Source organism: Danio aesculapii, chromosome 25 (assembly GCF_903798145.1).
Source record: "Danio aesculapii chromosome 25, fDanAes4.1, whole genome shotgun sequence".
NCBI classification, from domain to species: Eukaryota; Metazoa; Chordata; class Actinopteri; order Cypriniformes; family Danionidae; genus Danio; species Danio aesculapii.
This window is the reverse complement of record NC_079459.1, coordinates 18,664,831-18,692,462: the sequence shown is the minus strand read 5'-3', so window position 1 is coordinate 18,692,462 and position 27,632 is coordinate 18,664,831. Positions and strand designations below refer to the sequence as shown.

At 35.3% G+C, this 27,632-nt stretch overlaps 1 protein-coding gene across 3 annotated transcripts in view; it reads left to right on the top strand.

Moving 5' to 3' along the window:
- Positions 1-27,632, top strand: part of magi2b (membrane associated guanylate kinase, WW and PDZ domain containing 2b) — a 227,462-nt gene that overhangs the window by 192,912 nt on the left and 6,918 nt on the right. For all 3 annotated transcript variants that reach the window (XM_056451972.1, XM_056451971.1, XM_056451970.1), the window contains exons 14-21: positions 1,960-2,051; positions 4,280-4,475; positions 6,177-6,356; positions 8,046-8,231; positions 11,151-11,538; positions 19,163-19,355; positions 21,915-22,058; positions 26,107-26,245. In XM_056451972.1, coding sequence (XP_056307947.1) covers positions 1,960-2,051; positions 4,280-4,475; positions 6,177-6,356; positions 8,046-8,231; positions 11,151-11,538; positions 19,163-19,355; positions 21,915-22,058; positions 26,107-26,245 — 1,518 coding nt within the window. The remainder of the gene's footprint in view (positions 1-1,959; positions 2,052-4,279; positions 4,476-6,176; positions 6,357-8,045; positions 8,232-11,150; positions 11,539-19,162; positions 19,356-21,914; positions 22,059-26,106; positions 26,246-27,632) is intronic.

Below are 27,632 nucleotides of genomic sequence, written 5' to 3'. Positions count from 1 at the left end.
GGTAGATGCTAAGCAGTTGCTATGTGGTTGCTAGGTTATTATGGGTAGATGCTAAGCAGTTGCTATGTGGTTGCTAGGGTGTTCTGGGTAGATGCTAAGCAGTTGCTATGCACTTGCTAGGGTGTTCTGGGTGGTTGCTACAGTTGAAGTCTTAGAATTATTAACCCCCCTAAATTATTAGCCCCCCTTTTTATTTTTTCCCCAATTTCTGTTTAACAGAGAAGATGTTTCCAACACATTTCTAAACATAATAGTTTTAATAACTCATTTCTAATAACTGATTTCTTTTATCTTTGCCATGATGACAGTACATAATATTTGACTAGATATTTTCTTCTTGCTGAAAACGTCATCTGGAGTTTTCTCTTTTTCATTTTTTATTTAGCTCATTATTTATCAAATATACCTTTTGTAGTCTTGTAATGTTATGGAACAATTGTAAAAATATATATTTATACAGAAGTTGGCATTAATATTCTCAGACTTATAACTATAACTAAATAATCATTATTTAGGTATTCAGATTTGCAGCTATATATACAGTGATCAGCATATTTGAGTACACCCTATTTTGAAAATGAATGTTTATCCATTTCTCAGTGAATATGGGTAATATATATTGGTGCATTTAAACAAAACAGATTTATTAAACAGATATATTCAAATATTTTAGTTACAGAACATCTTTAGAAATGGAAAGATAATACATTTAAATTCATGCAAAACATTTCAACAAAATTGTAAATATGATTTTTTTTCTCTTGATTTTTGCTATTTTTGAAAATGTTATTTAATATTATACTATAACATATACATTTGAGCTACTATTTTTTGGTTTAAATATTTCTATTATTAGAAATGTTCGCAGACATTCACTTGAAAGCGCACTTTTTAAAAATATAAACATAAAACTTACATTTTAACAATTAGACGGTGGAAAGAAAAAAATAAATAAATAGAAGAAAAAAAACAACAACAACGAACAACAGTCATAAAAATAAACATGCATTCCCTCAACCAACCACCCACCAGTGCTATCCAATGGTAAAAGTAGGCACTAAAGCAGGCATGGGCCAACTCGATCCTCGAGGGCCGGTGTCCCTGCAGAGTTTTGCTCCAACACTAATCAAACACACCTGAACACCCTAATTAGTGTCTTCAAGATCACTAGAAAGCTACAAGCAGGTGTGTTTGATTAGGGTTGGTGCAAAACTATGCAGGGACACCGGCCCTCCAGGATCGAGTTTGCCCATCCCTGGACTAAAGGCATCGTAAACATATTAATTACAAGTTTGTAGAAAGGAAATAAAAGGGGACCACATTTTTTCAAATAACAAGATCTTGTCTATTAGGGTACATCTGATTTTTTTCCAGATGTCATGTACCTGTTAACTCTGTAAGCCATAATTTAAGAGTTGGAACTTCTTTTTTCTTCCAAAACAAAAGGAAACAAACTGATGTTGTACCCATGAATGTCTCAAAAAAATTTCGGAAACTCCAAATATATTTAATAAAGGATCTTGTTCAAATGGAATGTCTATTGTATCTGAAAAAACATGAAATAATTTGTTTTGTTTTGTAATTTGGGACACATAACAGAAATGAGACAGGTTGAAGCTATTATTTTTCGAACCATTATTTGCAAGTTATTTTGTTAGATTAGCTCCAGATTTGGCTTCAGTACTGACTAATTTAATGTATATGCACAAATATATTATAGTAAAGCTTCCTATAGAAAATGTTCATTTAAATGAGAGATTTATGAGTGGTTACAAAATATATATTCAGATTTATATATTTTATTTGCATTTAAATATTCATAATTCTGACAATATATTCAGGGTTTCATTTCTACAATATCATTATTATATACCAGTAATTAAAGTAATAACATTTTTCTAAGACAATATGTTAAATTATTCTTGCTGTGTGTGTAATATCTGAGCTGTGTTTGTTCAGGTGTGGAGTATCAGGAGGTGGAGGTGCACCTGCTGCGGGAGAAGACCGGCTTCGGCTTCAGGATTCTGGGTGGAGACGAGGCGGTGCAGGCTGTGAGTCCGGAGGCCCGTGACAAGGCTCGTATGGGGCAGAATAAACAGATACTGGTTCATATCTGTACAGCTCCACGAGCAGCAGATGGAAACACACCTGACACACTCTTTTCTGTTTCCTTTAGCTACTTACAGCACGTTACAGTAGCAGTATTGTTTCGTTTTTCATTCTTTGGGCATGTAGCATTATAATACGATTGTTTATGAGTATAGTGATCGTAGTTGTGTAATAAAAGATTATATACAGTTCACACTTCAGTCAAATCTAAATTACAAAACAGTTTATCAATATATTTTGTTGCATATTTACTGTAACTTTTGAAATATCCTTGCTGAATAACAGTATAAACTTGAAAATAAAGACTTGTGTACTATATATTTATATGATTTATGACAGACTTTGTCTATTAAGCTTTAAAAGTAAAAATGTATATATTTTAAGTATTGCAGTTGATTAATTGTTTAAAAATATTTAACACTACATCATGATTGATTATACACTTTCTGGCCACTTTATTAGGTACACCTAATTATTACCGGGTTGGACACTCTTTTGCCTTCAGAACTGTCTTAATCCTTCGTGGCATAGATTCAACAAAGGTACTGGAAATATTCCTCAGAGATTATGGTCCATATTAACATGATAGCATCACGCAATTGCTGCAGATTTGTCGGCTGCACATCCATGATGCGAATTTTCTGTTCCACCACATCCCAAATGTGCTCAATTGGATTGAGATCTGGTGAATGTGGAGGCCATTTGAGTACAGTGAACTCATTGTGAGATGATTCACTGTGGTCATAAAGGGATGGTCATGGTCAGCGACAATACTCAGGTAGTCTTTGGTGTTGACACGGTGCTCAATTGGTACTAATGGGCCCAAAGTGTGCCAACAAAATATCCCCCACACCATTACACCACCACCACCAGCCTGAACCGTTAATACTTGGCAGGATGTATCCATGTTTTCATGTTGTTGATGCCAAATTCTGACCCTACCATCCGAATGTAGCAGGAGAAATCGAGACTCATCAGACCAGGCAACGATTTCCAATATTCTATTGTCCATTTTTGGTGAGCCTGTGCAAATTGTAGCTTCAGTTTCCTGTTCTTAACTGCTAGAAGTGGCACCCGGTGTGGTCTTCCGCTGCTGTAGCCCATCCGCCACAAGGTTGGACGAATTTGCTCGGTTGCTCGGTTTGAATTGCAGCAGATCGTCCTGACCATGTCTAGCCTAAATGCATTGAGTTGCTGCCATGTGATTGGCTGATTCAAAATTTTCATTAACGGACAGTTGGACAGGTGTACCTAATAAAGTGGCCGGTTAGTGTATATCTGAGTTATAGGTCATTTTGGAATTTAAACTCCACTATTAAACTGAAATTTAATCTGATATTTGCATAGCAATTACTCATTACTATTACTCATAGCATGATATTTTCATTATAATGCCCAGCTCTATTTCCCCACCAAATTTAAGCTTACGTTTTCCTTAAATTGACCTTTTTTTGTGGTTTGCATTTAAGTTTTTATTTTTTCATGTCAGGGTACAGATTGTTCCATCTGCCTGTGACGAGGCACAAAACTGATTGGTTGTTTTATGTGTCAGTCAAACAGCTACTTTTTGTGTAAATAGATCGATGTTTGTTTATTCGTTCATTTATTTATGAAGAGATATGTTACTAGACTGAAGTCAGGCTTGAGAAGCAATTGAAAAGTTGTCAAAACTCTAGATAAAAATATTTTTGGGAGTGTGTTTATATTTTAGTTAGTAATAGTTAAAATAGAAAAATTTATTTTACTGCTAATTAAATTCCTCTTAAATATTTACGATAACAATAACCTTGTTCTGTACTTGGGTAAATGGGTTAAAGATGAACAACAACATGTTTGGGATTTAAATTAAATTAAAATGAGTATAATAATCAGTTATTATTTTTATAATTCATTTTTTGGTAGCACTAACATCTTTGACCTATTAGCATTTGATGCCATGAATATATACTATGAGAGCGTTAATGTCGTCTCCAAGCTTGTTGTCTTTGGTAATCCCTGATACTTTCATCTACTTTTCACAAATAAACACCAGCACTTTCTGTCAAGCTAATTAAATCCCATCAGCTAGTGAAGAAAACTTTGTAAATCGTTGTCAGTATTATCAATTATTATTATTATGAATGTATCAATGTTAGTTGACATTAATGTGATGACTGATTTCTCTCCACAGATTGTGATTGGAGCAATCATCGAGAATAGCCCGGCAGAGCGGGATGGCAGGCTGCGTCCCGGAGATGAGCTGGTCTCTGTTGACAGGATGCCTGTGGGGGGACGACCACATCGCTACGTCATCGACCTCATGCACGCGGCGGCACGAAACGGACAGGTCACCCTGACGGTCAGGAGGAGAGTTCTGACACAGCAGAGTGAGCCAAATACTACAGTTCACTGTGTTTTTAACTGTTACCTTAGTGTATGCCCACCGTCAAACACACAGGATTACAGAGTTTACAGTGGAGATCAACAATTTAAAACCACTAAAATGTGTAGGAGTAAACAGACCTTTGAATGACTTACTTTGAATAAACACATCACTAGTCTTTCAATTGACATCACTAGTCTCTCACTGGATATCACTGAACTCTCAAATGGGATCACTAATTTCTCACAGGACTTTAGTGTTCTCTCAAGGATTTTCCAGAGATTTTCAATAGGGTTTAGGTCAGGACTCTGGGCTGCCACTTCATTATTTCAGTGTTTTCAGCTTAGAGAAACTGCTTTAACTGTTTTGTTGTGTGACGAGGCTTTTAACTGTTACCTTAGTGTATGCCCACCATAAAACACACAGGATTACAAAATATACAGTGGAGATCAACAATTTAAGACCACTAGATTTAGTTTTTTTTCTGAAATAACTGTAAACTTCGTCATTCGTCAAAAATTGAGTTTTAGAATAGAGTTTTGCAAAATTCAGGCATTTTGCGGAAAACAACATGATCAAAATAAGTAAACAGACCCTTACTTTAAATGACTTCAGCACACCTGCAGCCACAGCACACCCCTAGTCTCTCAAATGACTTGACTATTTTCTCACACCACATCACTAGTCTGTCACTGTATATCAGCACATCCCAAGTCTCTCAAATGACATCACTAGTCTCTCACACCACATCAGTAGTCTAACACGGGAAATCACTGGTCTCTCAAATGACATCACTAGTTTTTCACAGAACATAACTAGTCTCTAAAGGATTTTCCAGAGATTTTCAATCAGGTTTAGATCAGGACTCTGGGCTGCCACTTCATTATTTCAGTGCTTTCAGCTTGAGGGAACGGCTCTTCATGTTTTGTTGTGTGACAGGGCTTATTTTCCTCATGAAAACATGCTGGCTGATTGAGTGAACCACATGTTGTTGAAGGAGCTTCTGACAAACATTGAACCTAAATGAGTTCATGACATTTGTAACAAGCTAATGCTCTTGCTGTGGTTAAAAGGAACTTTTGTCTTTTTGGCCTTCATCTGGGCAAAGAACGGCTCACCACCTTGCAAAATCAATTAAAACTGAAAAAGTTGGGTTACCAGTTAAATAAGGTTTGTCAGATAATTAAGGAAATTACTACGAAATTACATCATAATGAATAACAAAAAATTAAAACTTATATAGTACTGTTATGAGCAGAAAAAAAAGAAAATTAATGAATTAAATATTGAAAGGGAACTAAAACCAAATATTTTCCAAGTAATATTTTAGACCCAATTATAAGATTGATTTAAAGCCGTTTATATTAACTTGATTACATCATATTTTGTTAAACTATGACTATTTCTATTTAAAGTTGGACCGTTTGAATAACATCTACAACAATCTGCATATTTTTACTTAATGTTTCTCCATATTCTAACTACATCATACTATATAAGTCATAAAAGCCTGGTAAAGCTAAAATAATATGACCTTTTTTGGCAAACCGTTTAATTCCAAATGAAAACCATTCAGATCTGATGGTTAATTGTTAACTACAATATGATTTAAATCAGCATGAATGCCAGTCAGTTATTTCTGTGTCTCCTTTCTCTGTTAGTCTGTGTGTGTATCCACTGACATTGTGTTTGCTGCCACCTGCAGGCCAATCGTGTGAGGAGAACGGTGGTTCAGCCAATCAGAACAGCTCTCCTCGAGGTCATGCTGTCTGTCCGGTCAACCTGCCGCCCACCACTGATGTGGTCATTCACCGTAAGGAAAGTGAAGGCTTCGGCTTTGTCATCATCAGCTCCCTCAACCGTCCAGAGACCACAAACACAATAAGTGAGTCCTTTTACACTGCTGTCAGTCTGATGCTCCGGTCAGCATTCATAATGCAGGCTTTTATGAACACAAGCTCTTTATTGTTCCTTCACCACAATATTGTTGGAGGTACAGATTTATTGAAAGTCAGAGATGAAGTCTCCAGGTCTTTTATTAATATTTGGGTGGATCTTACTATACTTATATAGGATAACTCTTGGTATATACCTTTTTTCATATAGCGTATGAAGCCCGTCTGTTCTATTTAGTATATGTTTAGTTCTTACTTTAGTACATATATGGATAAATAATAGTAATATATAGTTTTTATATTGTTTCAGTAAAATGTGATAATAAATACAGTATTAGTAACGAAATACCAATCAAAGAACACCCACCCCATCCCGACAGAGCCATAAAAATGTATACACATGCATTTTCTGTAACATCCATCTGAAAGTCTTCAATCCAAGCCAGTCTTTTATGATTTGTAGATTCTTTGGAAGCATTAACGAATTTGCTATATAGCGTAGAAATTTCGTATTTAGCACTGGGATCTTTAACTGCAATTTCTTCTGAACTACTTAGAGTCGGACACTAATCTGAATGAGTTTTAGATCTTAAGTTACAGATCTGAAGATACTTAAAAAAATGAGACTGAATAATTTTATATCTTTGCTTTAAGGTTTCAAAGGTCATCAGTATATTATCTTCATAAAGATCTGATATCTTGCGTAAACCTTTCTGAAACCACAGCTTAAAACCCATGTCTGACTTCCCTGGTACGAATAATGTGTTACCCCAAATGGGAGAGAATTTAGATCCAGCTCATTCTCCCAGCTCAACCTGAAACTCATGCCACGATAAAATAGTGGTTCATACAAATGGTTTAGACTTATTTTATTTGAGTTTCTTTAAAGAATCAGAATATATATATATATATATATATATATATATATATATATATATATATATATATATATATATATATATATATATATATATATATATATATATATATATATATATATATATATATGTATATATATATATATATATATATGTATATGTATATATATATATATATGTATATATATATATATATATATATATATATATATATATATATATATATATATATATATATATGTATATATATATATATGTATGTATGTATGTGTCAAGACCCAAATTGCCTGTACATTTTCTTTCAATCTGCATCCATAAAATGCAATAATAGTAATATTGATCAAGTAGTTAATTATAGTTATTCTAATATTAATTACTATTATTGTTGTATCAGAGTTGTATCAATTTTGTATCATGTGTAATAATTATAAACAAAAGTAATACTATAAATTAAAAATATTAATGAATTTTATAATCACATTTGTATAATCATAATAATACACATTATTATTATTATTAATATTATTATTGTTTTAATTATAATACTATAAAATGAGTTCTTTCTTGTTATTAATAACAATATATTTTAAGTAAACATTGGGGGAAAACTGAAAATGTAAATGCATTAGCAGAACATGTCCAGATTTAATGTCATAATTAAAATAAAATAAACTAATTAATAAAAATGTATTTATTATATTAATATGAATTTGTTACTATATACTTTTTTCCAACTAAAGGAATGTGCAAAGTATTTTCTACTCTGTTTCATGAAACTCTTCATTGGTGTGTGTTTTGTAGCTGTGCCACATAAGATCGGCCGCATCATCGAGGGCAGTCCGGCCGATCGCTGTGGGAAGCTGAAGGTTGGCGATCGCATTATGGCTGTCAACTGTCAGTCTATTATCAACATGCCTCACGCAGACATTGTCAAGCTGATCAAAGATGCTGGACTCACTGTCACCCTGCACATCATCCCAGAGGAAGGTATGGTCACAATATATTTTTTTTCATGCCGATGGCCAATTGCCCCTTTTTAAAAACAAATTAATCAGATAGATTGTATAATTTCAAAATAGTTTTTTTTATCATTAAATAAGGTAGCAAGTAAAAATACCCGTATAAAGCAAATACACTTAACCGACTGAAGAAAAAAGCAAACTCCTGTAGGTGGCGCTTATAGAAAAGCAGGAATAACACTGTTTCCTTAGTGCTGTAAAGAAAAGTGGTGTTTAATATGCATTATACACAGATGATCTGTAACAAAATACCATTTAACTTTCCTGAAGACATTCAAAACTATTGTGTTTTTGCAGCCCAGAATGAGCGGAGTGAAATGTTCTTTGAGTGGTTATTAATAATCTGTTCAATTATTGGTTAAACAGAACCCGACTACCACTGCTGTTTACAAAAATACTAAATGTTTTTATATCAAACTCTTGAGAGCAGCAGGACTTTGAGTGAATGAGCTTCACTTTTTTTTTTCCAATTCCATGATAAGCCTAACTGAGTGCACCAGTTGTTTTCAGGCACAGCAGATTTCTTCTATACGAGAGAATTAACAGATCTGCATGTGATTCCGCCAGCTCTTTTTAAACACTTGTGCATCACGCATCACATCACCTTCTCTCTATATTTATAACGCAATAACTACAATGTGGAAAAAAAGCTTTGTTGGTCTGTCCAATGATCGTGAATAGTCATTGGGTTCGTCAGACTCAACTTTTTTGAGGTAACAATCAAAATTTTTAAGACATATCGAATTTCATTTAAAGGATTTTTAATTCTTTTTACAGCCCCCCTAGTTTTTTGTGATTCCATGATCGCTGAATCCATCGTAAAATCAACAAAAAGTCGACATTTTTTTGTGATCCTGCAAATTCTTAATTTAAGCAAAAAATAATTGCAAAAAAATGAAATAATCTCATAGAACATCCAATTCAAAAACCATATAATCAAGTTATATTTATTTCAGTTTGCAATTAATTGTTTTACATGAATTATAGCCGTCGCATACGCAGCGCACGTGATGTATTTGAGTGTCTTTTAAAAGATGACGTCTCACCTGCACCTTCACAATCCTAACATTACTTGAAAGTGTTGGAAATTGTTTTGCAGGCTATGCAGTAAACAAACGCAGAGTGTAGCGTCAAGCGTGAGTGATTTACATGTGAAGTCAATGCAAAGATGCAATTAGACATCCTGTGGTTCAAATCGATTGAATAACACGACACAAATTGGACATTTCCTGTGTTTGACGACCTCAGACTGCAAAAGAAAATGGTAGCAAAAATCTAACAAACGGAGCAATGGAACAGACAGAGAAGCAAGCAGCTTACTTGATGAAGATTGGTTCAAGGATGTCGGCTGCTGGACATGACCGAATTGAAGGACATTATCTTTGCTTTACATGGCTGGTATTGTGGTGTACGTAAAATCAACAAATAACTCTTAATTAACTCTTTCCCTGCAGTTGACGAGAAAAAAATTCTTCCAAGCCATTGACGAGTTTTACAGCAATATGTGCTTTAGGTGTACTACAGTAGGGGAAGCCCTAACGCATGTCCTGAGTGAGGTACATGATGTCAGATGCTCCGGGGAGTAAAATCTGAGAAAGAGAAAGTAAGATTGTGGATAAAAATAAGAGTTATACAACCTTCCTTTGGCTTAATCCATACCATTTTAGATCTGTTTTAGATCTTGTCTTGACAAGAGACCAAAATAAAGAAGCTTTATTTTTATATTTTGTGTCATGAAGATTGCACGTCTAACATAGTAGGCTACCTAATATGATAAATAAGATATTTTATTTGTTCATCATAATAATATAATAATATAAAATATAATTTATAAATAATATAATTTTTTTTATTTATATGTATATTTTAATCACAAAATATTTCACCAATTTCGTTTTTATCACCAATTTTTTTAAATAATTCAAACACTGAAATAATGAAGTGGCAGCCCAGAGTCCTGACCTAAACCCTATTGAAAATCTTTGGAAAATCCTTGAGAGAACACTAAAGTGCTGTGAGAAATTAGAAACCAAAATTTTTATCGCTGTCACTTAGCGGAAGCTCAGTCTCTCCTAGAGAGAACTGTAAATCTTCCTTTTATAAGTATTAAAATATTTATTAAATTAAAAAACATTTAATTAAAAAAAATTTTTTATTAAAAATCTGAGAAAAAATGGATGCAGTACTACTCTAGAACAGATGCTCAAGATACCCCCTAGCCCACTTTAAGAAAACTTCCTGCTCACAATTCAGTGTAGGATTTCCATCCAGTATTTCCATCAGGCATAGTCAGCTGAGCACTCATAAGATAAAATCCACAGATGCACAAGTATATTGAATGAAGAAGTGAAGCCCATGTATTGTGCATTAAGAGTAGTCATTTACTCTAGCTTTAGATTTAGGTTTTCACAGATGAAGTTAGCATAGATCCTACTCAATGTTCCAACTTTTTGAAACACAACACTCCAAGCAATGGCTTTAACGTAGATGAATTCTAATGAAAACTGCCTTATTCATACAGTATTTTTATTTAATGTTGACAACATCACAGAACTGAGCGAGTATGAAATGAACAAAGGTCAGTTTGTTTTTACATTTGTTTAAAATGCACGCAGAATATCTTGTTTATTTCTGTGGGTGTTCGGTCATTCCTCTGTGACATCTGAGCTGGCAGGACAGCGCAGTAAGTTTTGTCTGTTTGTACATCTGTTCTGCATCTCTGACCTCTGTTAACACTCTGTTTACGCACTGTGTACCATAAAAAAATCATTCCAGTTTGTATGCAAAACAACATCCAGTTGCTAAAATACTTTTCTGTCCAATCAATTGATGCATCCCTGATCATAATATAGTATCATAAATCCTCCTCCATTATTTTGTGCCCTAGACGTAAACGGTGCTCATTCTGCCCCGACATCGGAGAAGCAGAGTCCCATGGTGGCCCAGAAGCACAGCCCACAAACCCAGTCCAGCCCAGCAGCCCAGCAGAGCCCGACCATGGCTCATCCCAGCCCTCCAGCGCCTCACCCTAGCCCGGCCACCACACAGCCCAGCCCACTACTGGTGGACCAGAGTCCTGGAGCTCCACACGGCAGCCCTCCGCTCACTCAGGGCAGTGTGTCTGTAAATCAGGCCGGCCTGGAGAACATGCAGTCGGGCTCAGCCTTGACTCAGGCTGCTCCGGTTCTGGATCCAGGCATGACAGGGATTCAAACCACGATCATCGGATCAGTGCCGGTGCCGGTACCTCCACAACTCTATCTTCATGACACCAGGTATATATTCTAAATGTTTATTACTGATTCTGCGATCTCTGAATTGAACATAAAATCAAATAAATGTAGCAAAGTTTTGTAGAGCTTGCAATTGTTTTACATTTCTGCATATTTCTCACATATTTTGGGCAGTCAGGACACTGTTCAAAGTCTCGTCATGCCATAGAGCGCCATCTGCATAGTTTTACATTTAAAAACATTATACTCGCATTTCCAGCAAGCTTCGCCATGCGACCGTGTTGTTAACAAACTAATAGAAGCACAGTGTTTACAAACATGCACACGCTCCAGTGTGACACGCCACAAAGGATTCCCTATGATGCGAAACTACATCATGCGGAATTCCTCATGAGTACCAAACCACTAATACGTTACGTTCTATCATTCGTTAAGTCAAAAAAAGTTTGGTATCAAAAAAGAACAAAGTGAAACAAATTATAAAGAGAAGCGGATGAACCCCCAATTATGTTACGGCCCTTACTTAAAAATGACTTGTGATCCTAAGACAACGTAACATAAATAAACAACGGCCACAGTGCTCCAACTAAATTATTTATAAACATAACATAACCAGCAAACCAATCCAAAATGACTAGAGATGGGGAGCCCAACAACATAATAAGTAACCACCAAACTAACCTAAAGCAGATTGGGATTACCTCTCCAAACAACAGTAAAGTATTAAGGAGAACTCAACAATAAAGCCATTAGAAACTGTGGTGGCATGGAGGAATGAGCGAGAGCAAGAAGTCCGCTTCCGTCCATTTAAAGCCTGACGTCACCAAATCAACCAGTAAAATTTAAAAGGGAAAAAGACAAACAAGAATTTTTGAAAGTAATAATTAAGGGAGTGAACGCCACACGTAACAGTATCCGTAAATAGTTTGTGGTCGTCTAGTGTGCAAAGCTTCAATTTGTCACCACATTCTTCTCGTCTGATGTCTGATCCACGTCATGTGACATTATCGCAACGTACATTCAAAGCCTGTATGATCTAGGCTAACTTAAGCTTAACCTTCTTTATATTGTACATATGTGTAATGAACTGGAGCGTGACAACAAGAGTGAGGATCTAAATGCAGCTTTTATTCAGTATGGTCAAAGCAGGCAAAGGTCATAACAGGAGCAAACAACGATGTCAGGGGTAATCCACAAAGAGTTATCTGAGGCAGCAAACAATCCTGAATTCAAAAGACAATCCAAAAAACATACAAAAAAACAAGACTTCTCAATGATAGTGAGTGACGATAGTTGAATTGCTTTCATACTATATAGTAAGCTAAAAATAGTATGTGAGCCGAGTAGTATGTCCAAATTCATCAAATTCAAAAAAGGCATTCGGATGACCCAATATTAGCAGGGAGATTCTGAAGTGCGCATCCAATGGAGAATTCATGAATGGAAGTGAAGCAACGCAACTGACACGGGTATGTCATGTGATGATGACAAAATGGCGGATGTAGTACATCCGAGTTTCAGTCATACTATTGACTTTCATACTGTATAGTATTTATTCACCCTCCAGTGGTTTCAAAGTTTTATGAGTTTCATCTGTTGAATACAAAAGATGATAATCTGAAGAAAGCTGAAAATCTGCAACTGCTGACTTCCATAGTACGAAAAACAAACACTATGAAAGTCAGTGAAAGTCATCATTTTTCAAAATATCTTCTTTTGTGTTTAACAGAAGAAAGAAGCTCAAAAAGGTTTGAAACAAGTAAGGAGACTGTTAATGATGACTGAATATTCATTTTAGGGTGAACTATCCTTATCCTAATTTGTTTCACATCACTAAGCTGATATTCTAAGATTTGACTGAAGTAGCATAGTTCTTTATTATTGTGGTTTTTAAAACAGAGCTTTTATTTCTGCTCTGATAACTGCAGTACTACACCAAAAGCTCTGGATTTTGCATCTGGCTAAAGAACATTTGCTTTTTTTTTTTACATCTTCAAATCAGTTGAAATCCCATCTGGCCAGTGCGCTTCAACAACACGTCCTGTAATGATTAAGAATGAGGTCAGTAGGCAGAGAAGTTGTTCGAACGCATTCAACCACGTGAAAACAATCCAACCACATGCGCTTACCACTATCTCTGGATGTGACAAATGTGGAAAAGTTCAAAAAGTTTCAGAGCCAGTTTACGCCTTAATTTAGTTTCCTCCACTTCTGATTGGGCCAATGAAAATGCATCTTTATCAGCCATTATAACATTTATTGTCATGTATACTTTTTTAGGTACTATTATCTTGACCATTAGGTACCAGTACCTATTCATAGTGCTTTTTATTTACATACTAGCATATTTTAAAAAATACTAGTACTTATTCACTAGATACTCGTTCTTATTTATTAGATACTTGTACTCAATCATAAAATGTCATTACTTGGAATGAATTACTAAAATTCTTTAGATATGTATACTAATACTTTTGTTAGATACTAGTAGCTATTAAATAGATGCTAGTAATTATTCATTTGACAACAGTATTTTACTTGTGACTATTTATGGGTAACACAAAACCCAAATTTTGCCACTGACTTCAATGTAGATCTGTCATTTGCATTCAGTTTTCTATTTAATTTCCAATTCATGGGATGAAATCAGTTGTTTATTACAGAAAAATACCTATTTATTTATGATTTTGTGTTTTAGGTATCAGTCTGACACTGTGGTCAAAAAGGTTTTTCAAAAATTCAACTACAAAAATCAGCCAACTTCAGATAAACATAACTTTTGTCATCAAAAATTTAAGAAAATGGCGTGAAACCAGCTTTCAAACAGTGTGTATGTTATCAATACATGCAATTTCACATGTGAGGGATTTTGTTGATCATATCACAAATTGATAAGATGATGAATATATAACAGCACCTCCAGGATTCTGGCCAAAAAAAATTAGATTTTCGTGACTAAAATGACCAGTTTCATAAATCGAGCAGCAAATTTTGCTGCATTTCTTTTGTTGTTTTTCTATAAAAAATATAGACAAATATACACACCTTAATTCATTATTACTATTTTTATATCATATCTGAATAAGTAATCAATTCTAAATTACCAGCAGGAATGCCCACAAGACACTACAAACATCACCTCTTCCACTCACCTGGACTACACTTACCAAAATCTTTTGCACCTCACACCTGATAATACTTTCTTGGATCAATACATTGATTACTACTGCACCTGTTGACAATCATCTGCTCTATTTAAGACACTCAGGCTGCATCCGAAATCACCTACTACTCAGTAGCTACTGCATTTGAATTTAAATGTACTAGTCGGCCATTAGAAAAGCTGTTCTACAGTGCATCTGGAAAGTATTGATAGTGCATCAATTTTTCAAAATTTTTTTATGTTACAGCCTTATTCTAAATTAAACTCATTTATTTCCTCAAAATTCTACACACAATACCCCATAATGACAATGTGAAAAAAGATTTTTTGAAATGGTTGCAAATTTATTACAAATAAAAAACCTGAAAAATCACATGTACATAAGTATTCACAGTCTTTGCTCAATACTTTGTTGATGCACCTTCGGCAGCAATTACAGCCTCAAGTCTTTTTGAATATGATGCCACAAGCTTGGCACACCTGTCTTTGGGAATTTTTGCTCATTCCTCTTTGCAGTACCTCTCAAGCTCTATTAGGTTGAATGGGAAGCGACGATGTACAGCCATTTTCAGATCTCTCCACAGTTGTTCAATAGGATTTCGGTCTGGGCTCTGGCTGGGCCACTCAAGGGCATTCACGAGTTGTTGTGAAGCCACTCCGGTGCCTGGTTTTCTCCAAACGTAACGCCTGGCATTGACTCCAAAGAGTCATCAAACCAGAGAATTTGGTTTCTTATGGTCTGAGAGTCCTTCAGATGCCTTTTGGCACATTCCAGGCGGGGAGTGGCTTCCATCTGGCCATACAGACCTGATTGGTGGATTGCTGCACAGATGTGACTTTTCAGGTTTTTTATTTGTAATAAATTTGCAACAATTTCAAAAAATCTTTTTTCACATTGTCATTATGGGGTATTGTGTGTAGAATTTTGAGGAAATAAATGAAATAATACATTTTGGAATAAGGCTGAAAAAGTGAAGCGCTATGAATACTTTCCGGATGCACTGTAGTTAGTACGTTTTCATTTTTGGGTGAACTATCCCTATAAATATATAAAATCAAACAGTTACTTAAATGTCAGCAAAAAGAAAGTATACAGTTGAAGTCAGAATTATGAGCTCTCCTGAATTATTTGGGAAATATTAGAAAAAGAAAACAAAAATTGACCTCAACTGTATATGACTATTAAAATGGAATTAAAAAAAGTCAACTTGCATCTATCTCTGTCTTTGTCGATATTATTAAATTTTCAGCACATTTGATCGCATTTATTTATATTACATAAGAAAAAAACGAAGTCTGTTTTATGGCATTCATATTTTAGTTTGCATTACACAAGTGGTATAAGAAATATCAGTCAGACATGCTCTCTTTAGACTGACCCATCTTAGCTACTCGTTTTATTCCAGTTTTTTTCCCTCTTGTGACCACATGTGTTGAAGGGCTTCTCTTAGGTAGTCTTTGGACTCAAGCAAACAGCCTTGAGCAGCCTGATATAATGCTCCGAGCGCCCGCTGTCCTTCTCCTTCACCAGCCTGACTAACATCACTTAACACTTCATCATAAATTATTTATTTACCCCCTCAATAATACACACTTCTCCTCTCAGGCTGGGTTAGCACATATTTTCTTTTCCCCTAAGCTCAGATTTATGCATTGTGAAAGATGGAAACTTGAGACTTGATAAATTCGGCCATAAGCCCATAAGCGAAGCCCTATTCACATGCTCACGAAGAGAGAGAAAGGTCACCGCTGGACACAGAACAAGCAAAATAGGTTGTTTTTATTGTACATGAGATGTAATGGTGTGTTTAGGTGGTTTGATATTGAGCTTTTTGGTCATTTACAGCAGTGTTTCCCAACCCTGTTCCTGGAGGCACAGCAATAGTACATATTTTGGATGTCTCCCTTATCTGATCCATTCATTTGAGGTTTCTGAGTCTCTTCTAATGTTCTGATGATTTGATTCCGGTGTGTTTTAAAATAGAAATATACACTAGATATCACATACAGACTCTGAGCATGCGTCAGTACACTCAGGACAAAAGTCATTCATCTGCACTAGTCAATACTAAAGCCAATGTGAAGATGCTGGATTTGTACACTGCGTATGTGTGTAGTAATGAGCAAAGAAAACAAAGCATAAAGGCAGCACAATTTATAGGTCATATTTAGTTTTTTACGTTTTTGTATGTTACGAACTTTTGTGCTAAACCAGTGGTTCTCAAACTTACATTGACCCCCAATGTAAGATCGTCAAGAACTCGCGACCCCCCACTACCGAAGCGTATACACACATTAAAAATAACTTCTTTTAAGCTGTTCACAGTATTTTAACTATATTTACTATACATTAAATTAATTTTGGCTTACCTTTAAATGGGTACGGTTGACATTGTCCACAGTTTCCTCAGCAATTTTAGATTTGCAAATTACAAATGTATCCATCTCTGCAGCTGCAGTTTTCACATCCAGATGCGTGCTGTAGTGATAACTAGCGAGTTAGTCACTGCACAGTTATAATGTTCGATTCACTTTTTTTTTTAACACCAATCAGTAATATCTTTTTAAAATCTGAAAATATTTGTTTGTAGCTTTCAGTTGTAATATTTAAAAATATCTATTTTAATCACTGAAAATTACACAATGTTTACATCACGCGACCTCCAGTTTGAAAACCACTGTGCTAAACGAGTAGCGTTATTGATGATATTACAGTCATTTACTATACTGATCATAAGGCAAAGTAGCACCAACTTGCACTAAATTCTAGGCTTAAGCTAGTTCATTCATTCATTTTCTTTTCGGCTTAGTCCCTTTATTAATCTGGGGTTGCCACAGCGATAATGTAAATAAAAATTGCCGACAGGATACTGCGGTGCCAGAAACTTGTATTATTATCGGCTAAGTGATGTAACGGCTAGTTTTTGAAGTAACTTAACGTTATATGGGTGCTTGATAACATAACAGTGCCTGCGCTTCAATGCACATATTGTCCACCCTAAATTATTGAATATTACTAATGTTATATCATTTAGAACAGAAAGGTGGATATGCACACAAACGAATTGCTCCTTCCGTTAGTATTAGAAGTAAAAGCAGGAGAATGCTTGTGTTTCAGGACACGGATTAGATTGAATTTAACATATCTAAGGCTCCAAATGGCCAGTCCTCCACTACACATTGGTCCCACATTCATTTCAAAGGAGCGATACCCTGTACTAAAATGGCGGCTCTATTGACATTCCTTTCAATAGACAATAACAGCGTAGGCGACATCTAATGTAAATATCTATGGTATTTGAATAGGAAGAGGTTGAAAATGTGTACTGTTGGTGTGCCTTCAGGAACAGGGTTGGGAAACACTGATTTACACTACAGTGAACTTCACTAATATTGGTGGTCTTGCTAAATATGAGTAAAGAATGCTGAGGACAAATGTCTTTATTTTTTAAAAGTAACTCTCAAACTTTTTTGAAAATAGGCTCATTTTACACACTCAAAGAATTACCTTTGTTGTTTGTTCAAGCTACTGATGTACAATTAGCTAAAGCGACACAATTCTTGAGTTTTATTGAGACAAATTAATTGTTTTATGTTCATCGTGTTATTTTCTAGGTCAATATGACTAGAAACTATAGTCTCATTCTGGCGTAAACCTAAAAGTTAAGCTTGATATGTTTAGCCTTACAAAACAGTAGGTCATGCTTGAACAATTACCTGTGCCTAGTCAACCAGGTGTACTGAAAATGTAATATATCCACTCAATATGCTCATATGAATTCTAAGGGGTATCAATAATTGTGGTGCACACACAAACACATATATATATATATATATACAATAACGGTTTTGTGATAATAAATAAAACTGTGCTGGATTTGGATTTTTTATTTTTTTTTCAATGAGAGTGAGAAGACTGCGTAAGAAGATTTTTTGAAATATCCATTTTTATTCGATGCTTAAAACCAAAACACTAAGAGAGGGTGGGACAGAATAGCTCCTCCCCTTTTTTAAAAACAGCCAATAGCATTTTGTTTTTATCACAGCTCTGCCAGTGCATCAAATGAGAAGCGTATTGAAGGGGGCGGGGCATGTCAGACACTAGAGAGCATTTTATTGGTTAAGATTTGATGAAAATCTGAAGTATAAGGTGATGTGAATAAAACCATTGATCCATTTAGGAGGAAGTGACACTACAACTACATGCTTTACATGTTTATATCAGCTTTATATCTTCTAAATGCGAATTTTGTCACTGTTTTAGAGCACACTAGCTTATACATATCTTAAAAACTAACAATAATGATACTAACATCTACAAAACTTTATTTTAATTTCATAGGACCTTTAATGTCATCAGCAAATATCAAAAGGTTAAAAGAAAAAGACATTTTGTTCCACAGCCTTTTTTGTTCATATTTAGCAAGGGGTGCCAGTATTAGTGTAGGGCACTGCAGTTTGCTGAATAATCGCTTAACTTGACTTTGTTGTTGGTGTCTGCAGGTCAGAGGTAAAGGCCAGGCAGGATGTTAAACCTGATATTTGCCAAGCTGCTTACACGGACTACAGACAGCCGCCAGTGGACTACAGACATCCTCCTGTGGCAGATTACAGGCAGCCGCCGACCATGGAGTACAGACACCCGCCTGCGCTCATCGACTACAGACAGCACTCCATAGCTGACTACAGGCCACAGGTCACACACAACAACATTACATATTTACAGCTGCTGTAGACATATCTGTGTTGGATGAAAACCTATTTAAATGCGTTTTTAGGCAAGTTTCTGACAGTATGATAACCTTGGATAAAAATTTCGCAGTTTCAAGGTATTGTGATTACTGCTCTAAAATTTGCTCTTTTTAAATGTCTGGGATGAAAAACAAAACTGTTTTCCCCCATTGAACACAATATGTTTTATTTTAGGAAACAATTTAAATATTTTGGAACCGTAAACATGTCAGGCTAAATTATTAAAATATCATTGACTTCTCAAGTCTTCAGTAGTTTTATAAACACTGATTTCTTTACAACACATAAAAAACCTTACATATACAGTGCATCCGGGAAGTATTCATAGTGCTTCACTTTTTTCATTTTCTTTATGTTACAGCCTTATTGCAAAATTTATTAAATTAATTTATTTCCCCAAAATTCTACACACAATACCCCATAATGACAATGTGAAAAAAGATTTTGAAATTGTTGCAAATTTATTAAAAATAAAAAACCTGAAAAATCACATGTACAGAAGTATTCACATCCTTTGCCATGAAGCTCTGTTTCCACTGATCATTCTTGAGATGTTTCTGCAGCTTAATTAGAGTTCACCTGTGGTAAATTCAGTTGATTGGAAATTATTTGAAAATGCATACACCTGTCTATATAAGGTCCCAGGGTTGACAGTGCATTTTAAAGCACAAACCAAGCGTGAAGACAAAGGATTTGTCTGTAGACCTCCCAGACAGGATTGTCTCAAGGCACAAGGCTGGGGAAGCTTACAGAAAAATTTCTGCTGCTCTGAAAGTTCCAATGAGCACAGTGGCCCCCATCATCCGTAAGTGGAAGACGTTTGGAACCACCAGGATTCTTCCTAGAGCTGGCCGGCCATCTAAGCTGAGTGATCAGGGGAGAAGGGCCTTAGTCAGGGAGGTAATCAACAACCCGATGGTCACTCTGTCTGAGCTCCAGTGTTCTTCTGTGGAGAGAGGAAAACCTTATAGAAGGACAACCAACATGTGCAGCAATCCACCAATCTGGCCAGATGGAAGCCACTCCTTAGGAAAGGGCACATATCAGCCTGCTTGGAATTTGTCAAAAGCCATATGAAACAAAATTCTTGGGTCTGATGGGACTAAAATTGAACTCTTTGGAGTGAATGCCAGGCGTTACATTTGGCGAAAACCAGGCACCGCTCATCACCAGGCTAATACCATCCCTACAGTGAAGCGTGGTGGTGGCAGCATCATGCGGTGGGGATGTTTTTCAGCAGCAGGAACTGGAAGACTAGTCAGGATAGAGGGAAAGATGAATGCAGCAATGTACAGAGACATCCTGAATGAAAACCTGCTTCAGAGTGCTCTGAACCTCAGACTGGGGTGACGGTTCATCTTCATGCAGGACAATGACCCGAAGCACACCGAAAACTTCAATGGAATGGCTTCACAACAACTCGGTGAATGTCCTTGAGTGGCCCAGCCAGAGCCCAAATCTAAATCCTATTGAACATCTCTGGAGAGATCTGAAAATGGCTGTACTTCGTTGCTTCCCATCCAACCTGATAGAACCTGAGGAATGAGGAAAAATTCCAGGTGTGCCAAGCTTGTGGCATCATATTCAAAAAGACTTAAGGCTGTAATTGCTGCCAAAGGTGCATCAGCAAAGTACTGAGCAAAGGCTGTGAATACTTATGTACATGTGATCTTTCAGATTTTTTATTTTTTATAAATTTGCAACAATTTAAAAAAATCTTCCATGGGTTCCATAGGATCTGCAGTGGTGATTAAAATATCTGAATTATGTGATGTTGCTTAAGTAGTGCCTTAACTACTTTTCATTACAGCAATGTGTCCTGATGTAATTGATAATAATATGCTTTACCAACAGGCTCTCCAGTTCTTGTGATGATGTGATAATAATTGTCTAATGTTACCCCTTTGTGGAAACGGTATAAATGGCAAGGCTTGACGTTCTATAAAATAATTTAGAATTTTTCTTTCAAATAAAATAGCCCTCTAACTTTTAAACGATATCTTACTCTTATTTGTACGACCTAAAATGATGGCGTGTGCTGCTACTATAAAAATGCATCAAATATGCAAACGTGTAAAGTTCAATGCTGGATTGTAATCTAATTTTAGTTCGTAGCCACAGCAAACAGTAGTGAAGTCTTGAATAAATGTACAGAAAAGGAAGTTGAGAGGAACAAAAGGAACATCATAATCAGTATTTCTTTATTCTTTAGTAAAATATTAAAATATTGATTTCATTTAGTCTCATTTAAATGTGCTGTGGTTGTGAGTGTGACCAAATCTGGCACAAATATGTCGGCGAACGTAGCAGAAATGATGTCTTATGGTCCCCTGAATAAACCTTTCATCATAAAATATTTAGAACTTATTTTTGGTCATTTAAATGTAAAAAAATCATATTAAATGAAAATTGGATAAAAGCTCAATAAAAGTCAACTGTGGGGGTTGTATTGAGAAGCAGCGGTGCCAGACATTTATTTTCACTTTTTCATTTCTTTTTCCAGGACTATGACTATTTCACTGTGGAACTGGAGAAAAGTGTGAAGGGATTTGGCTTCAGTATCCGCGGAGGAAGGGAATATAAGATGGACCTGTTTGTGTTGAGATTGGCTGAGGATGGACCTGCAGTCCGCAACGGCAGAATGAGGGTGAGAAAAGCCCCTTCAGACGCATCAAACTGTTAGATGCAGAAAGCTTTCCATAGAGTCTCACACAAAAATAATGTTAAGATTTAGTTTGAATGTATTTTAGTCTAGTTTCTGATGAGAAAGTGATTGGGGTCAGCATGGTTTTCTTAAAAGAAATGTGTGCTTTTATTCAACGATCATGTATTCTGTTTAACAAATGGCAGTATAATAGTATGATAATAAAAAAGTGACGTTGTAAATGACCATTACAGCTGTCTAAAAACAAAAGTTCACCTTTTTAAAATAATTATTGATCTAGGCAGTTTAGATATTTATACAATAGTACACTGGACTGGTTTTGTTGATGTTTAACAAAATATCTAGGACTATACTTTAATGAATGATTTAATTGACAACAGAAATAATGGAGGCAAAGCTGTTCAGAATAAAGATATCTAACATATAAAAGTCAAAAAATAGTTGTTGTTTTTTAAATATGTGTCATACAAGGTATAAAACTTTGATTTGTTCCAATCAGACTTTAACCTTATCTAATAGGGGTTCAACTTTTGATGATCAGAATCAGGATCAGAATCACACATACGAGGAATTGTTTTAGTGACACAGCTTCAGCAGTGCAACAGAATTACAGAGACCGCTCAAGTGCATCAAATAAAAAGCAAATGAGAAGCATCTTGAAGGGGGTGGAGCATGTCAGATACTAGAGAGCATTTGATTGGTTATGTTGTGATGAGAAACCAAGGGCGTAGGTTTGCACTTGACATTGGTGGGGACGGGTGAATCAAACAACCCCCAGCCCCCACCCCTCAAGAATGAATATCGCTTATATATATATATATATATATATATATATATATATATATATATATATATATATATATATATATATATATATATATATATATATATATATATATATATATATATATATAAGCGATGGTATATAAATGGTTCTACAGACCAAAAGTTTTATTATTATGTTAGAATTTTTTATTTCTAACATAATAATTATTATTATGTTAAATGGCCATAATTATTCAAATGGCCAAATTCTGACTGAGAAAAGTTGAATGTACTTAAGTTTTTAATTTAAAACAAGTTTTAACAGATTTCTAAATATATATGTGTGTGCGTGTGTGTGCGTGTTTATGTATATATGTTTATGTAATGAAATATGATAATAAATTTGTATTTTAAAAACAAGTTATATTTGTTTATTCTAAAAAAAAATTTTTATTTTTATAAAACTGTAATATAAAACTTACAGTTTAAATGCACATTTGTAAATAAACACTTTGTAATTAACTTAGTATAACTTACTGAAATAGTTTGGTAAGCAATTTGACAAAATGGTTGGAAATATTTTTTGGAAAATCAAAAGTCTGGTTTTGATAATGATGCGACAAGATAATAAGTAGTTAACAAGTAAAAATGTGTTCTTAAAATGGCTCTAAAATGTAATATTTATACCTCATAATTAGATCGAAAATCAGGCGAATAACTTCAAAAAGGTTTAGTTTTTCAGAATAAAAAATAACCACCCATTTCAATGAGCTGGCTACAGGCCTGATAGTGTAATGTTAAAATAATTTTTATTAACTGATATAAAGAGAGAGATTAATAAAGACTTCCTTTTATTTTAGCCATAGTGGAAGTGAAACATGTCTCATATATCAGTATTCATAACAGATGGAGCACAGGCTGTAGTTTTTTTTGAAAAATTGTTTTAACGGAAATTGCACATGCTACTCTGAGAGATCAGGAGAACTGCCAAGGATCATATACTTTTACATTTAGCTGTTTATTCTGCAGTTAGTTTTCAGGGCGGATTATTATTCACAGACTATATCAGTCTGCTATATTGTTAGACTAAAGCGGGAGGAAAAACACGAGCATTAACGGCGTTATCTTTATGAACTCATTCAGTAGTGAACTTGAGTTTGTGTGACTTACACTTTTCGTTGAAAAAAGCTCTTTATGTCCACCTTTTTAAGCTGCCGCCATCCTCACTTGTGTGTGTCACACCTCACCTTATTCTTGCACGAGAAATTCCTGTTTTGGCGCTGCTACATCTGAACGCAGCTACAGCCTCCCACATGACAGCAGGGAAAGGCACAGCCAATCGCAGTGTTCATATGTGTTTCAAGGAGGTGTGACTCGAGGAGAGGCTAGATTTAACCCTTTCGACATGTCTGCGTTAATATTGACAGTGCAGTTTTTTTAAGTGAATTAAATTATTGGTGGGCACATTTCAATAGTTGGTTGATATTGGTGGGGACACATCCATGCTAAATCTACACCCCTGTGAAAAACTGTAGTGTAAGGTGACATGAATTTAAACCGTTGGTCTATTTGGGCGGAAGTGACAAACTAGAAGCTTTACATGTTTCTAGCAATTTTATATCTTTTAAATGTGAATTTTGTCACTGTTTTGGAGCACACTAGCTTATAGATATCTTAAAAATGAACAATACTGATGCTTATATCTAAAAAAAAAATTAAATTATGATTATGATATATAACACACTTGAATTCTCGACTGCTAGTTTAGGAGTTATTTGCGATTTTATACTTTTGTTCATTGTAGCGCCACCATTAGGCAGATCAGGGAAAGACTCGGTGACATTATCAATTGTCAAATGAGAGACTTTTTTTATGAGTCAGGGACGTAAGACTTGTACTTAATGCTGAGCCATCACAATCAGGTCTCGTGGGTGGGACGGTTCACAAAATTGTTGGTTCAGTTGATATCATAGTTTTGTGGTAACTGTTTTCGGTTTCATTCAGTTTTCATTGTAAAAAAAACAAACAAACAAAAAAAATGTAACACTTAGAAATCCCATACATCAGCGTAAAATACATAGCTTTCTAAGCTACTATTTACAGTATTTTAAAAAAGTTAAAAACTTGATCTTATTAATATACTCATTATTTTAATTGAACACATATGTGTAATTTCTGGTGAAATGTAATTTTAGCTGCTGGATTCCACCAATGTGTACTTTCACTTTAGACTCAGACTTAAATTACTATTAAATAAGGGTATTCAGACATTATGTTACATGCATTCAGCCTGTGCAAGGACGTATATTATTTTTAAAATCAGCGTTCGTGAGCTGAGAGACAAATGCACGAGTATTGAGTTTCTGCTTTGACTTGAGCTCGAATCTTAAACTGAACTAAAACCTATGACAAATCCTATCATAATGACAAATAGCTTTCAGAGCCAGGGTTTCACAATTTCACATTGTTTACCATTTTTACATCAGATAAATGTGGAAAAAATAATCTCTAAACATTGGAAGTGTTGTGTTTATTCTAATTGGTCAGTTAACATTTTATTACAGGGTGTCTGTGGGGTCTTAAATAAAAAAAAAAACTACATTTTAGGCCTTAAAAAGTTTTAAATTCCCTGAAATATTGTCTTGTTTTAAACTGGTTTTAATTTTCTTTTGTTTATATAAAGCTACCCAATCAATCCATCATGCATCTAATCATCAATACATCTCAATAACACTTGCAGCAAAACTATTTTAGTTGTGCTGAAAAAAATGTATACACAGCTATGGTCTGCTTGCTTTGACACATTTTTAAAAATATGTGGCTAACATATAACTAATTAGTAGGGCCAGACGGAATCTGCGGACGTTTTTTTGCTATTTCTGCAGAGAATTTTGGTAAAAATCTGTGAATTTCTGCGCAATTATTTTGGGAGTATCATAACTAAAACCTTAATTTGTGAAATAAAAAATATTATCTTTTTAACTTTTATTCAATGTTTAAAATGCAAATCCAATTGGATCCACTTTATTTGGTAAACAAAGCAAGTATCTCGTATAATATCTCTACCAATAATAATATCTGCTTGGCCATAAAAACAAATCCTTAGCATTTAGCCCATTATTAGCCCCGAAATTTCATTCTTCGTGGTCTTAAAAAGGTCTTAAATAGTCTTAAATTTGACTTGATGAAACCTGTAGAAACGCCGTATTAACCCCCTTAAGGCTATGCAAGATCCTGATGCTATATAAATGTCCTCTTCCCGCAGGTTGGAGATCAGATTATTGAAATTAACGGTGAGAGTACGAGAGACATGAGTCACGCTCGTGCCATCGAGCTCATCAAGGCTGGCGGTCGTCGGGTACGTCTGCTGTTGAAAAGGGGCACAGGACAGGTGCCAGAATATGGTGAGTACCACGATACATGCAGCCAAAAGTTGAACTGTTTAATAGAAAGATCAGGTTTTATAGACATTAGAAGCTTTTTAGAACAAAGAATTGATAATGTTTTACAACTAAAAACCTGCTGATTTTGGTTGAAATAAGGGAGTGAATGCTCATAACTGTGTTTATAGGACAATTACTCAAGCGGTGCACTGTGTTCTTGACAGATTGCTTTAGCTGTTAAAAGCTTAAAAGCCTTTAATGACTCACTATCTCAATTAAACCTTTCAGTGGACTTTCATTTAAGGCTCCGATATACTGCAGCAGAAATCAAAGAATAAACTTGTATGATGTCATTTCATACAAAGTCTGCCCAAAACAAAATCTGATAAATGCCTTTTAGCAACTATTGGTTGATGACAATGTGTGGGTGTGGCTCTGAGGCTCCACCTTCTTTGAGGTGGACATATTTTTTTGGTTAATTTCTTCGGTTCAGTCCACCGAGGTATTGTTTTAGCATCTAGCATGACTGACAGTAATGTAACAATATATAGGAAATATATATAAGAAGCGCAAAATCATTTAATTTTTAAGAAAAGGCACAGCATTATGTTTTCATGATCGTTGGAGGCCAAAAGCCAAAAAAAACAATGATTATGATATAATCTTTAAGAGAATGGCCCTCCCTGGTGGTTCGGAGACCCTATTTAATTTATAGGGCAGTGCTGTACCCAATTCTGACTCCTGTCAGATTATTACACTACTAGTACTGGTAGGTTTGGGGTTAGGTGTGGAGGAGGGGTTAGTTTAAGGGATGAGGTTTGGGATTAAAGGCCCTGATATACTTTAAACTAAATCAAGGAGATAACTAAAATCACGTCATTTAGAACAAAATCCAGCAAAACGAAGCTTGTATTGAGTTTGTTTTGGCAGATTGAAAAAACCCAACATAGAGAATTTTTGGGGGAGTTTGTTTTGGCTTCTAAACACCTTTGAGCTACTATTGGTCTGTAGTAATTATGCAATCGGTGGGCATGTTCACTAAACTCCGCCTTCTTTGAGAAGCTAGTACTCAGAGTCTCCATAGTGGTCTACAGTGCAGCCCAAGACCGGTTACTAACTGACGCTAAGCAGGGCTGAGCCTGGTCAGTACCTGGATGGGAGACCACATTGGAAAACTAGGTTGCTGTAGGAAGTGGTGTTAATGAGGCCAGCAGGGAGTGAAGTATAGTAAAGGAGACTCTATACTGTCAGTGAGCACCATCTTTCGGATGAGACGTTAAACTGAGGTCCTAACTCTCTATGGCACAGGTGTCAAATCCAGTTGCTGGAGGGCCGCAGCTCTTCACAGTTTAGTTCCAACTTTGCATCAACACACTTACCTCTAGGTGTCAAACAAGCCTGAAGGACT